Genomic DNA, 13,269 nt, shown 5'->3' with positions numbered 1-13,269 from the left:
CACGTTATTCTTTTCGCAAATAATTAATGATAAACAATATATTATGCATATAAATCAGTAATTAATATATTTCAATTTCTGATGTAATATTGAAATATTCGTAATAATGTTTCTAATCAAAATTACTGATCTTCTTTATGATCAAATAATTATAAAGTAGAAAATATAAATTTGTAATTGCAAGTAATTTGTAATTGTAGTGGCAAATATTACATCGTATCTATTCAGAGAAATGTAGGTAGGAAAATGTTTTTTGACATAGCAGTGGAACGATAAAGTAACCGCGTATTTCGTGCAGTATACAATGCCGCACGCAGGCCTAAAGGTCGAGAAGCACGTAGTCGGAGGTTTAATCTAGAGAAATGCTGAATAATAGAAGAGAATGGAACGGGGCTCGCGATTGGCTTATACAATATTCAGTCTTGCTTTCCGTCCAAGTTCGCGTTCTAATTAAGTTCCCGGCGTTGAAGAGCGTTAAGCATCTTGTCAACCGTTTAACTCTGGTCCCCTCTGTGCTTGCAGATTCTTCCTCAAGTTCTTTCTCAAGTGTAACCAAAACTGCCTCAAGAACGCTGGCAATCCACGCGACATGAGACGTTTTCAGGTAAGAGACTTATTTATGCTCGCTTTCAATTTATTTTAAATATGAACTTGCAATTTTTTATATGTTTAATAAATGTAATTTTATTGACATATGTATGAAAAATTTTCACAAGAAATTCTTATCTAAAATTTTCATTTTCTAAAAATAAGCACACATCACTTAAGGATTAAATTTATTTATTTGTTAAAACAATAACAAAGAATTTTTCATTAATAAGCAGAGAAATATACAATCTGAACATAGGTAAAAGAATTTTTTCCATTGACTCCAAACGCGATTTAAAGCTTTAATTGTTTCCGGCTTTCCACCCACTTAATTCAAAGACGCTTCAAATCGTGCCGCGATGCTGAAATGTACATTACGCGAGATACTTGTATCATTCAAGTCACGATTCGCGAAATTATGGGGGCGGACAGACAGAGACGAGAGTGCTGAAATTCTACCGCAACATCGAATGACGTGTTCATCGAGCATTGTTTTTTGCTCAATTTCCATATTTGCATATTGTTGCGTCATATCATTATTATTTAATAGACAGATAAAAACGGTACTGATTAAACAATAATTTTGTCAATAAGTCAACTATGATAAAAATTAAGATTCCAAATAAACGTAATTTGAAGGATTATTAAAAAACTTTCGATATCATTCCCGATTAATTTCCGCATTCGTTCAGCTTTTATCCTTTACGATGATTTTTCTCACTTAATGACAGTCACATCTCTATTCCTGGCTTCAATTTTCACTAAAATAAAAGACTAAAATTAAAAAATAAATTGCGAAAAATCATGATCCCGACAGTCCCGTCTTTCCGCGCGATCTCTCTCTGTATTGTTCGACCCTTTTAGTTCTCTCTTTTTGTACGTCGGCGCGACGACAAACTGAAATTAGAATACTCATCGCACTTTCGAATTTGCTTCAGAATTGCTTATTGTCCAAAGTTGCGAATTAAAATTTTAGTGTAGCCCTTACGAAAATTTCTCCCACCGCGGGATAGTAGAGTTATCGTCGCTTCACTCCAAGTTGGTGGTGGTGTTACTCGCCGAGTAATATCACTAGCGTGCGAGAAAGTTACAAAGTTGCGAAGGACAAAACTTTTGGGCGTTTTCCAGCCACTCGCTCGATTTTATAAACGTTCATCCTGCTTCATCGCGAAAATCTTTTCAACACCACATGCGGAGAAGGGCATAAATGTTTAAGCGAACAATTTCCTCCTAGGTTATTAAAGATTTCGTAAATAAAACTTTATGTCGCATTATATTTCTGCTAATTATATCTATAAAGAGATTTTATATGCGTAAATGTTTTAATACGATTGTATCCTATTATATCCTATATTTGCGCCATTATATCTGTGTCGTACGTGCAAGTCACGAATTGCATGCCGTGATACTCGGTGCGGCAAATCGAGTTGTCTATGCTCGTTCACAAGAGATATGATGAACTTTGCCGAGTACATGATGCGCATGAGAGAAATGCAATATGATTCACGATAACGTCTATCGCTCAGCGTACCTTCCTACACTCTATTAAGTTAGGCATAAACGATGCATTACACAAATTTTATAAGAGTACACATTTAAAAACAGTTTCTTAATCTCTATTCAAAATTATGTTTCTATAAAAAATGTTCTTAAATATATATTCTCTGGAATTTTGCGTTCAGTTAATAATTTTTATAAAAATATTTACACAAGTATATACAATGTTAAACTTTGATAGTATTTAAATGGAATGATTTATTAATATATTATATACTATTCCATTTTCAAATATTTCTATATTAATTTTATTGTTTTATCTGCAAATTTCTATTTCGTTTAACAGGTGGTCATTTCTACACAAGTGGGAGTAGAGGGTCCATTACTAGCGGTCTCCGACAACATGTTTGTTCACAATAACAGCAAGCATGGACGCAGAGCGAAGCGTTTGGATCCCAGTGATCCTGGCGAATATAATAGTAAGTATAATCGATAAATACTATCAATTAATTAATATCGTTAAAGAGATAATATATGCGGAACAGGACATCGATAACGTCTGCATATTTAATCGCATACCTGCACGAGAATTTACACGATAAATTCGATTCGCCCGTAAACACAATTGGCCCATCGTGCAGTTTTTCGTTATTTAATTTTGCAGTTAACTGCTCCACTCCGATAAATGCAACCAGCCTTCGCCGTGCTAACAAAGCACTCGCAGAAAGTATAATAATTAATTAATGGGGGCGATAATTAAAAAGCCCAATGTGCATTAAACGCCCTCATTTATTCAAGGCATCGATTTTTCACGGCTAATATGATTCACGCGCGCGAGCACTCAGCCGTTTGCCAATCAAAATCGACTTTCCGAGCGATTCGCGTTCCAGGCATCGCAATTCGAATGCTCGCGGCGTGTTGTTTCCCTCATGCAGCGCGCCCTCCGGCGAGGGGGTGGGGTCAGTCTTCTTCGAGATCGGTATAACGACTCGGGAGCTGCGGCGGAACGGAATCGTAAGAGGGTGCAGGAGGGCGCGCCGGTAGAATGGGATATATGGAGTCATAGGGCAATTCAGCAAAGTTTGGCGTCGGCCGCGCATACAAACGGCTGATATCGCGCGGCCACCCCCCCTCGGCTGCTCGCTCCTCTCGCACAGGCTTCCACTTCTTCCTCCGTCTTTTCTTCCTATGCCAAGACAAGATGTAAATCAATGGGATGCGAGAAAACGAAGGATCCACGCTCCGTTCCGCGCTCCTTGTTCCTCGGCTTTATTTTCCCTTCCACTCTGCTCGCTCGAATTTCGCCCGGTGTGCCTGTGTTCTTCCCTTCTTCTCGCCGCGGGTTCTCTTCTCCATCCGCCGCCGCGCCGGATTTCTTCTTTTTGCCTGGTTGGCTGCCGCGGAGCGCAAAGACACGAAAAGAAAGAGAGCGGAATTGGACCGCTTCTCTCATCTCGGTCTCTTCACCCCCCCTCTCTCTCTTTCTCTCTAGTACTGTTTCTCCCTCCGTCTTCTCAGGCTCTTCTTCTCGCCGTGGTTGCCGCGGCGCGTTGGTTTGTGAATGCTAAGTTTAAGCTATCTCATGCCATCCACCCTGCGACGCCAATGAAGGTACCAACACATCCACTCTTTCCAAATCCTCCCCCCCATTTCCCCTCCCCCGCCCCCTCTTCCGCGAGATGTCCCACCCCAAACGCCGAAACGAGCATACCAATGAGGTAGCAGACGCGAGAGAAAGGGGAAGAATGCCGGTATCTCGTGGATTTTGCTGTCACTGTGAACGAATTCTCCTGGTTGCTGTACAAATCAAATCTTGATTGTCCATGAAATCTGAAACGCTTGTTTACGACCCATCTTCTTCGATGCGCCGTTTTATAACACGTTCTTTATTTGACAAAGTACTGCTGCAACTTCTTATTTTATGCTTCGGAATTTGCCTCTTTTTTCAGATTTGATTTACGATGCGCGAGAAGATTATAAAGATAAACTTTAAACCTGATTCGTAAAACAGAAAGAATATTTAATATTCTTATTTATAATGCATTAAAATGAAATGCTTTAATCGCTCGAAACTTTAATCGCTAAAATTTTATGAAACGATATGAAAGAGGGAGATGCTCTAATCTAATAATAGGAAATATCATCGCGTGAGCATCATTGTAGTAACGCTTGCTTGTGCCGGGATAAAATCCGGTTTTTCTGGTAAATTTCTCGAGTCTTTACCACAGCGAACGAAGTTATCGCGCGATCTCGCAGTGATCAAAGAGAATCGGGCCGAACGTGTCGGAGTACAACGGCTCTTCGACTTCGACGATAGTTCGGTGGCAAAAGAGGGGCCTGGGAGGGTTGGGAGTAACACCCCTTACCATTCAATAGCGCGGGGGATTTTATTTATTCCGGGTTGGTACGCTTGTTCCTTGGTCTCCTCTACTGAATCCCTCTTTTCAACCCTCCGCCTCTTCTTTCCCTCTCTCCCACCGCAGCGACCCATGCCACGACGCTCGACAATTCTCTACCAGGGTGGTTGCCAACACGGCCGACTCTCTTTAACGACTTTCTCGTACATTGAACGCAATAAATACCAATGTCCCATTGAGGAAAATTCCCATTTGCATAGAGACCACACTTTTGCAACTCTTTCGTGCTTCCTTTGCGATTGTTACTTGTTGATTTAATTTTTCTTTGTTTTCTTAGAGCGTTGTATAGCATAATTTTCTCTGATGAACAAAAATATATCACATACACATAATATACAATTGTATTATAAATTATTTATCTTTTATATAATTTATGCTCGAAGTAATTTATCAATTTGATATATTATTAACGAGACGATTATTTTTGTCATTAGAACGAAAATAATTAGAATAACAAACAATCCTCACATTAATTTAAAAAAATATTATTTTGTGTGCCGACAATGTCTAGAGAATATTCTTTAAACACACCCAGCTACAGACAACGTCGGAATCTTTTAAGCCGCTGAGATTTATCGGCGTGACGGCACATAAGCACTCGAAGTGGAAAGTGTTTGAGCATCACTGGGAGCAATATACCATGATGTCAGCCACTCTGCCGTGGCTCCGCTTCGCCCAGGGTCGGTGCCGGGGGTGGCTTGGCTTCGCCGGGGTACAAAATGATATCATTGGGTTATAAATTCCAAGCAGAGACACCGGCGGCCCGATCGCCCCCTCCCCTTCCTTCTTGTTACAACCCTTCTCCGAGCACTCCAACCCTCGTCTCTTCCTCGCATTCTCTCTTTCTCTCACCATCTCATCCTCTTTCTACCGCTTTCCTTCATAGTTTCTCTTTCATTTTCCGTCTCTTTCTCACATTCACAAGCTCCACGACCTCGAAAACTTGCCTGCCACGCTGGAAAATATATCTGCCACTCGGCCTCAACCGAATAAACAGAATATTCCGATAATTTTCCATATCCTCTTGTCAATCGCAAGCAATTTTAAGAGAAAAATCATGATGTCACTTTTGACTAATTTCATCTAATTTCTAACGTCTAACTTTTTTTATTATTTTTACTTCTTATTTATAATTAGAAAATTGATGAAAACTTTAACTCTAAATGTGAGATTCATCTTTCATACCGACAATAGATTTCAACATTCCCGTGCACTTAATTATATAAATATAATTATATGCTAAGTCAATATTATTTTTGCGTTACAAAATTAGGTTTATATCCGCCAATACCTCTTCAAACGCCGTGCATAAAAGCGATATCGCCTAACGAAGGGTGGACGTCGGGTGGGTCTACCGTCATAATCATCGGCGAAAACTTCTTCGATGGATTGCAAGTAGTTTTCGGGTCGATGCTAGTCTGGAGCGAGGTCAGTGTAATTCACAGTATTACTAGAAATCTCTAATTTATAATTAATGAATTTCACGACAAGCAAACATAAAAATATTCATCTTTTTATTACAGTTTATCACCGCACATGCGATCAAAGTGCAGGCCCCGGCACGGCAGATACCCGGCGTCGTTGACGTCACGTTACATTACAAAAGCAAGCAATTTTGTAAAGGGGCACCCGGTAGATTCGTTTATGTTTGTAAGTATAAAGAAAGTCTGTACGCATTATTACGTTATCGCGAAAAAATTAACGATTGCATCCGATTACGCAATAAAAGCCATGTTTGCCGATTTCTTTCCAGCGGTAAACGAACCTACGATCGACTACGGCTTCCAAAGGTTACAGAAACTCGTTCCGCGGCATCCGGGTGACCCCGAGAAACTTCCCAAGGAGATAGTACTAAAACGGGCGGCGGATCTAGCAGAAGCCATTTATAGTATGCCCAAGGGCGGAAATATGGGGATCACGGGGGCACCCAGAAGTCCCGGTTCGGTACATGCTCCCGCGCCTCCTACATCCAGTTCAGCAACGGTCTTCAACTCGTATACAGGGCAGCTCGCGGTGACGGTGCAGGAGAACGGTAGCGCGGCGAAATGGACAGACGGTATGTATACCCTTCCTTCGAAATGTTCTTTACAAACGCTCGTACCATTCCTTTGCACGTATAGATAAATATTTATTGTAAAATTTAATGATATTTTGGAATCTTTTTGATAAAGACTTGCATCAATCAAGACGAGGCAATTAAATTTGCTAGGCAACCAGTCACGACCTAAGTGATCAAATACTGACGAGTTCGTCTGACGGGCAGGTTTCTATTTCTAGACGGTAGTTCCGTGACGACAGGAGCTGCTGCCGATGGAGGAGGTGGTGGCGGCGGCGGCGCCGGCAGCGGTGGCAGCGTCGGAGCCAATGTCGGTAGTAGTACCGACGCCTACAGACAAAGCAGCAGTGCCAGTCCACGTGGTGTCGTAACTGGCGGTGGTTATTGCGGTAGTTCAGCCAGCACACCACACAGTCACAGTACCAATGGAAGTTATTCTGTCGCCAATCCGTACACCGGCAGCCCGACTCTCTACCCATCGCGTAAGTATCTTACTCCTTCACTTTTCATGCGGACAATCTTGTCTTTATGCGGAATTGCGAAGATATCTACGGAATTTGAGTTGTGTCGGGATAAAATCCCGGTTTTATAAAGTCATTTTTCCTCTTAAATGCAATTCACGTATTGTAAGATTCAGATGACAACAGCACAAATAACTGCATTGCAGTGAAAAAACTGCTATAAATGTGTAATAACTCAGCTTTATAAGATCAATTAAATATATTCTTGTATAATGTATGCTAAATAATAATCATTTTTTATTTTTAGGTTTTTTTTAATTTTGCCCAATCTTACATTTTTTTTCTTATGGATAAATAACAATCGTGTTAATAATATTAATAATATTAATCTAAAATTAATAATATTAATCTAAACAGATTAAAAATAAAAAGATCCTTTGTTAGCATCGATATCGTCGGCACAATTCAAAGAGAACCTAACGCCACATCCACGTATCCAGCACGCATGCTCTTCTTCTATTTTAGCGTTACTTTTCAATGCATGCACTTATGATTTTCCCTTATGTGGAAATTTCATTTTAGCGCACGAACAATACAGCCTATTCTATACCGGGGACGGGAGTGCGTTCGCCCCCGTAGTACGACCACCGACCACCTCAGTCCCACCGCACTGGTCCACACCGCACCACCTCGCCACAGCCGCCCAGTAACCGCTAACCGTCCACCATCACCACCAACACCACCATCATCACAACCATCACCTTATGCACTGCGATTAAAGAATTTTGAGAGACGACATTTGAGAATGTATGTAAGCTCATTTACGACGCGATAATGTTATATTGATTTAGTTGCAAGAAACATTGGCGATTATTTTCGTTAGAATTAAACGTCAGCTTTCTCTCTTGTTTCACGTTATTGTGCTATAAAGCTTTTTATAATTAATAAAAAATATTTTTTAATTAATTTTTATTTATATATTTTTTTGACAAAATTATTTTAAATAAACGAATGTGTTTTATAACGAGAAAAATTATTTTTGTTGGAATAAAATTGTAATAATACATATACATATGCACAAAACATTTACTAAATGGCTATAATCATTACGATGTTCAATTTCCCAATTTATATTTGCAGAGCAATTCTATACACATTTTTTATATATTCTCTATCTGCTATCTACTTGTCGAGAATTCCATGAATCTCTGTCGTTGTTTGTAATATATAAATATATTACAAACTATTACTTAGCTTAAGAATAAAAAGTTTTCAATAAAAAGCAGAAAATATAAAAAACAATCATTTATGCACAAACAATAATCCCGAAAAAAAAGAACGAGCGTCAACTTTTCAATTATCTCTCAATTCTCACATCAATTTCTCTATAAAATAAGCAATTATTCTTCGCATGAATATTTTGCTATCGATTCATGGACATTCTCTTCACAACTTTATTCGAACAATTTTATCATCGTAAATTTAAAATTATTATGTGCTTTTCACTGCTTATTTTATTATTGGTTGTGCTATAGCACTTAAGCAATAATGCATTACTAATGTATAACTGACAGTGGGTATGTTGCAGGACTAGGAGAAGTGGTTGGATCACCTTTCAACATGAACCCGTTTATGTTGCCCACATGCAACCAGGGATATTCAACCGCTGCCAGTCCATTGCTTTCGTCAAACGGCAAATAGTGTTACGAGATGTAAGCTCCGACGAAAATGTCATGAACACCAATCTTCGCGGAGACATTGCATACGAGCTAATGAATTAATACGTGCCATCGCGTCTAGATAATTATTCAGATAATTGTAAACTATCTGCGTAATTTTTTCGTATTGACGCTCGTACATTGCCTTCGCGAATTGTAATCATATACTTATGTGCGACTTTATTCTCTTTTATACTTTTTTTGTGATAAAAAGAGAAGGATAGTCGCATATGCGTTTCCATCATCATTTTCGTCGGAGTTGAGATCAACGAGTTCGTAAGAAATTGTGAAAATCAGTGCAAAAATCTGTAACAACTATCTTGCATCGATCACTAATGATCGCACTAATTAAGAAACAATACATATCGAACAACGAGAAGGTGTCTTTTTAAACATAATAGCTCGATCATACGATGGCTCCAATAATTCTTAAAAAAGAATATTTTTTTTGTTTTTTATAACAATATTCTAGCAATTTATAATTAATGGTAAATAGTTACAAATAAAATGAATTTGAAAGTACTTATAATGTAATTTTAATTCTATTGCTGTTGCAGCGATTCATGAATTATCTATTACTATAAAAGTTGTTTGAAAAACATCAATGATTAATATTCTTCATCGATTATATCATTACTATAGAATAATTGCCTATATTTAATATTATTGACGAGCAATGTTTTTGATAATTATCTATATTATAAAATATTTTTATTTTGCATTTTACAAAATGTTTACAAAGATTAAATGAATTATAAATTTGAGAGCCATTCGTATGAATCGAGTGAAAAAGTTAAGATGGTATCAAATGTTTTATATCATTCGAACTAGCAATTCTGATGATCGAAAGAAACTGACACCGCTCGACGGACATATCGCTTATCAATGAATAACAGATACCATAGTTTTAGAGAGCATTTTCGACTTCAAAATTTTAACTTCCTACCCCTACGATTAATAATTAATCAATATCGCCTAGTTAATGTAACATGTAACTTATAATTTGTAAAATATCTGTAAATATTGTTGCACGTGTACAAAAAGAAAACTATTTCCAGGAATTCAACGAAATGACATTAACGTCATTCTCTAGAGTGAAAATTATTATACATAGATGTAAATAAACGTAGAGAGCGTATGTAGCGCATCCGTATTATTGTATCAGCGCCATCCAATTTTTTAACGTATCCGATCGCACGAATTGGCGTCTCCGTATCCATTTCGCAGACGAACACAATTAAATTTGTTGTAATCCGTTCCATATTTTTCGCTTTAAAGCAAAAGCTAGATAAATGACTGGCATCTGAGATCGGATCCAAATTAGGCTGACGAAAACGTTAAAAAATTGGATCGAACGCGACCTGTATAAAACGTATATACATAGTTGATTTTGATCGTTTGATAAGAGCCAGTCCGAAACAAAAAAAAATCTCATACAACTTACGAAAGTATACGAAACATATATCAGATTGAAATCCCCCAGTTAGTCCCAAAAGTTTTACAGCAGTTCACGAGCATAGTTCATATCGTTTGCGGAAATGTTAAAAATTATTATTATTATTATTATTATAAAAAGTTCCTTTTTGCATATCGACTTGGTATGCGCTTTTCTCTTGAGAAGAGTGCATTCTTCGTCTCGGAGCCCGCACGCTCTGTGATCTTGTGATGTTGATTATATACATGTATATTGATTGTAACCTTAGTTCAATCGTCACGTCACGTCATCTTTTACGAGACGCGTTGTTCTTATACGCACGCAAAAACACAACACGCACACTCGCGCGTATGGAGACACTCGTCTCTCTCGGTGTATATTGAAATAAATTAAACTTACTTTTTGAGAACTAAAGATCTTGATGATAGAAAAGATTTTCTATTCTATATGCCATCCTTTGCTCACATTATCCTTGTCTTTAATAATAATCAATTGTACGCAATTATGATATGACAAGTATTAAATCGTAATTGCTTTCAAATTACAATTATCAGTATTGTTTTAAATTAGGAAATATTTATGTATAATTAATTTTTTCTATTAAAAAATTATGATATACATATATTTTCAAACATTATAAAAAAATTTCAAATATATATATAATAAAAGAAATTATATTAATTGTTTATTTATTTAAATCAAAAGAATAGTAAACAATAACGCGAAGAGAATTTATTTATTATATAAAACATTATAATTTTCTCATATGCAGAAAATAATATTTCTAATACATATCTATCGGAGAAGAATTATTTTCAGTATTATAAGATATATTATACGAATTTACAAGAGGAAGAACAGAAAGTATTTTGCATAATATGTTAATCGTCAAACTCAGTTGGGCCTATTTACCCTAGAAGAAAGCAAGCCGGAATCAACAAATAGCGAAACAGGATCTGGAGGACCACTCTCAAGCGATTAGTTCACATGGTGTCCCATTACCTCCTGCTGCCAAACGATGGCGTATATGATGCACGTTATTGTGGGGCTGTTTGTGTTATTAGATTTAGATTGGCCGGCACGTGGCAGGGGTGACGCGTGCCACATTGCAAACGTTACAACGTGGGTACAATACAAAATCGTTTTTCTTCAAATACTGGTTTCTTTGGCTTCCCATAGAAGAGTATCGATTTTCACTTGCGCACGGTCAACACGCTGTTACAATAACGCCCTAATTTTCTCTCTCTCTCTCTCTCTCTCTCTCTCTCTCTCTCTGGTATACGTATAATTTATTTAAAAAATACGTATTTCGTGCGAATTAAAGGTAAATTAAGAGTTTCTCTATTGTTTAAAATTAAAAAAGAAGAAAATAAAATTCCACTCAATTATATAATTCTTGTTATATAACTAATTGTGAATTAATTTAGTAAAATATATTAATTTAATAAAAGATAAGTTTGCAAATTTTGTGCAATTTTATATTTTAATTCCTTTGTAGTCCCTAGCTTATACACGCACATATAGGCGCTTTAACATTGCGATCTGTCAGCTTAATTTTTTGACACGTGCTCTCATTTGATATAAAACCCTATGCAATCTACCGCAATCTAATTGGAATCTATGAAAAGAATACAAAATGTGCAACTGTTAAAAAATCAAGAAAGAAATCTATATTACTTTTTAGTTTTTCTCTCTTCTCTTTATTTTTTCTCTCTTCTCTCTAGTTTTTATGAATATACAATATTACATATGTTATATGGAAGTTAAATATTTACTTTATCTTAATTTTTGAAAAATTTATAAATAATTAATCTATTAAAAAATCCATAAGAAATTATAAATTTTTCTGGAAACTCTTATCTTTTGCACTTATCATCAGAGGCTGTCTATGGTTTATCACAGCATCGCCATGCATTGTCGTTATCATCATTATGTTATCGAGGCTGAGCTCAGGTTGCGTGTCAAAGGGGATGAACACTCAGGCGAGCTGGGATAAGAGCAATCCTGTGATCCACCCCTGACAGTTAATCGCGATAAGATCTACTCGTGCAACGAGTCGGCTCCATTCATATTCTGTTTGCTTTCTGGATCCTACGACGTCGCAAGTCCATTGTACTTCCGATGTGATGTGAAAGAATATTACCATCTGCTTATATTACCGATAATCTTCATTCAATAGTATCGAATTTCTCTGACCTTGTCAGAATAGTAATCTCGTCAACGAACGATATGCGAAGTGCATTTTGTATGCTTCTTCAAGCACAGCCTAATAAATGATTTATGCATTCGATTTTGTAAAAAATATAATCAGCGAACATATCCAAACAAGTAAAAAAAGTGCAAAAATATATGAGAAATAATCTTCCCTCTATAAAAAAAGGCATATTACATCGATAATCTAAAAGTGTATTGTTGTCTCTTTTTCGTGATGCTTATTGACTTATGCGCTGCGATTTGCTTCATTCGTATTATTTGCAGCTGTCAAATCATGCAAATTTTCAAATGTTTATGTAAAAAGAAATAAAATTAAAAAATGTTAAAGAAAAAGTTAAAGAAAGAAAAATGTAAAATATATTCTCACCGTACTTACTTCGTGAGTTGTCAATTCGTACAGTATATATAGCTTGACAATATTACACATTCAATAGTAGAAAAATTAAATAAATTTGTTCATAATTAACTTTTTTTTTGCTATACGAAGGTTATCCGTTTCTTTTGGATTATTTCAAGATTCTTTCAAAAGAATTGATATTTTTTAATGTTTTAGTGTTTTTCAAAAAATTGAAATGCTATTTAAATATAAAACTAGTATTAAAAATGATAACGATCAATCAAAAATAAAATCTGTTAAAGATAATAAAATATATTGTAGATAAAAACTAAAGATTTGAAAAATAAAAGAGATATTGTTGACAAATCTTAAAAAGCTTTTCATACATTTAATTTAATAAAATTTATTTAAATTATTATTGAAATTGTTATTAAATCTTTCTCTTCTCCCTCTCTCGTAATATTTATATTAAAATTATATACATATATATTAATAATATTCACATACAATATTATATATATAAATAATATTTACATATAATATATT

General features: G+C 36.1%; 1 protein-coding gene across 7 annotated transcripts in view; it reads left to right on the top strand.

Annotated features, from left to right (window-relative positions):
* LOC105250423 (transcription factor collier) overlaps nucleotides 1–9,182 on the top strand; it is a 74,399-nt gene extending 65,217 nt beyond the window's left edge. Inside the window, exons 7-14 of one of the 7 annotated variants that reach the window (XR_889116.3) lie at nucleotides 523–604; nucleotides 2,432–2,564; nucleotides 5,776–5,930; nucleotides 6,026–6,152; nucleotides 6,256–6,558; nucleotides 6,780–7,040; nucleotides 7,602–7,826; nucleotides 8,608–9,182. Coding sequence is in view for 4 of the 7 variants with exons in the window: in XM_025408127.1 (XP_025263912.1) it covers nucleotides 523–604; nucleotides 2,432–2,564; nucleotides 5,776–5,930; nucleotides 6,026–6,152; nucleotides 6,232–6,558; nucleotides 6,780–7,040; nucleotides 8,608–8,720 (1,198 nt within the window). In the remaining 3 variants the exon portion in view is untranslated. Of the gene's footprint in view, nucleotides 1–522; nucleotides 605–2,431; nucleotides 2,565–5,775; nucleotides 5,931–6,025; nucleotides 6,153–6,231; nucleotides 6,559–6,765; nucleotides 7,041–7,601; nucleotides 7,827–8,593 lie in introns of those variants that run through there. The other 6 variants (XR_003122699.1, XR_003122700.1, XM_011256513.3 and 3 more) reach the window with 6 other exon arrangements.
* The last annotated feature ends 4,087 nt before the right edge of the window (nucleotides 9,183–13,269 follow it).

This window comes from Camponotus floridanus, unplaced genomic scaffold (assembly GCF_003227725.1).
Source record: "Camponotus floridanus strain SB8 unplaced genomic scaffold, Cflo_v7.5 scaffold1, whole genome shotgun sequence".
Taxonomy (NCBI): domain Eukaryota; kingdom Metazoa; phylum Arthropoda; class Insecta; order Hymenoptera; family Formicidae; genus Camponotus; species Camponotus floridanus.
The sequence above is the reverse complement of the archived record's forward strand: the minus strand, read 5'-3'. Positions and strand labels throughout refer to the sequence as shown.